Source organism: Phaethon lepturus, unplaced genomic scaffold (assembly GCF_000687285.1).
Source record: "Phaethon lepturus isolate BGI_N335 unplaced genomic scaffold, ASM68728v1 scaffold13683, whole genome shotgun sequence".
NCBI classification, from domain to species: domain Eukaryota; kingdom Metazoa; phylum Chordata; class Aves; order Phaethontiformes; family Phaethontidae; genus Phaethon; species Phaethon lepturus.
In genome coordinates this window covers 1-1,701 of record NW_010529823.1, presented here as the reverse complement: position 1 = coordinate 1,701, position 1,701 = coordinate 1, and the positions used below count along the sequence as shown (strand labels likewise).

The 1,701-nt window shown below is 48.0% G+C and overlaps 1 protein-coding gene across 1 annotated transcript; it reads left to right on the top strand.

The window, feature by feature from the left end:
* The first annotated feature begins 497 nt into the window (after window positions 1–497).
* LOC104618465 (olfactory receptor 2AT4) lies at window positions 498–1,469 on the top strand. The gene has a single exon (XM_010284063.1). It carries the CDS (start codon window positions 498–500, stop codon window positions 1,467–1,469), a length of 972 nt encoding a protein of 323 aa, XP_010282365.1.
* Window positions 1,470–1,701: the final 232 nt, after the last annotated feature.

The window sequence follows — 1,701 nt, the reverse complement described above, 5'->3', positions numbered from 1 at the left end:
CAAAAGAGAGACGGGTGATTGACCGCTTCTGAGCTAATTCCCTGAATCCCCTTAGAGAAGAGAAACGGGCATTTCCGCAATGCAGCTCGTCTCCTCCTCGGTGCAGAATGGGGCAGAGGAGCTGCATCCCCCAAAACGCCCCTTTTCCCCACGGACCAGAAAAGGGACCCAGAAGGACCAGCGCAGATGGGGGGGCTCTGCATGGAGAGCACCCAAAGCTGGGCGAGAGGTAACCTTGCCCTTCTGCCCACAGCTGAAGAGCGTGTGCCTCCTGCAGACGTAGCCCACATCATCAAATCCAAATCATCTTAAGTGCAGGTTAGAGAAAAGAGGGGCCAAGCTTCGTGTTGCAATGCGCTCAGCTCTGCAAAATTTCATCCAACCTGTGTTTTCCTTGCAGAACTTCTGCAAAGCTCCTTAGAGAAATGTTTTCCTGCACATCAGCCTGTTTCCTTACTCCCTTCTTCATCCTTGCAGGCATTTTGACCAGCCCCACCATGGAGAGCTGCAGCAGCAATGCTTCCACTAAAGTTTTTTTCTTGGTGGGGTTTCCAGCTCTCCAGGATTTCCAGACCCCTCTCTTCGTTGTGTTCTTGCTATTCTACCTGCTGATCCTGGTCGGTAATGCTGTTATCATCACCGTGGTTGTGGTCGACCGTACACTCCACAAACCCATGTACTTTTTCCTGATTAACCTCTCCGTGTTAGACGTGCTATTCACAACCACCACCATCCCCAAAATGCTGGCCATGTTCCTGGCCAACGCTAAAACCATCTCATTTCAGGGCTGTTTTCTGCAGATGTACAGTTTTCACGGGCTGACGGTAACCGAGGCGCTTCTCCTGGTGATCATGGCTTATGATCGCTACGAAGCCATCTGCAACCCGCTCCATTACCCGGCCAAGATGACAAGAAGAGCGAACATCCAGCTGGCAGCCAGCGCCTGGATCACTGCGCTGCTAATACCGGTGCCCGTCATCATGCAGACCTCTCAGCTAGCTTACAGGGACACAACTAGGGTTCACCACTGCTTTTGTGACCACCTGGCAGTGGTACAAGCCGCGTGCTCGGACTTCAGTGCTGATTTCCAGACCTTCTTGGGGTTCTCCATCGCTATGACAGTGTCGGTTGTCCCTTTGTTGCTTGTCACCCTCTCGTATGTCCACATCGTCCTCTCCGTACTAAAGATCAACTCCAAAGAAGGACGCATGAAAGCTTTTTCAACATGTACTTCCCACCTGCTTGTGGTGGGCACTTACTACTCCTCCATTGCTGTGGCATATGTGTCCTACAGAGCAGACATTCCCATTGATGTCCATGTCATGAGCAACGTTGTCTTCTCTATTTTGACTCCCTTGTTAAACCCCATCATTTACACTTTACGGAACAAGGAAGTAAAATCTGCAGTTAAAAAGTCTATTGTTCTGAAAATCTTTCCTCTTTCTAAAAAATTTTGTTTATTTGGGTAAAATTTACAGCAGTGCAGAACCCTCATGCCGTTTATTATTTCAGTCCTCTGGTTGATTACGACAACATCGCCTTTTGAGTTCTGTTTGGTTCCCCTGAAATGTGGTATATCCTCTGTTAATGTATTTCAGCCTATTTCTGTGCAGTTTTTAGTAGACTTGCTGTAATATTTTTTATTTTCTAGTTTAGTTTCTATCACACATAGAATCACGCAGAATCACTAAGGTTGGAAAG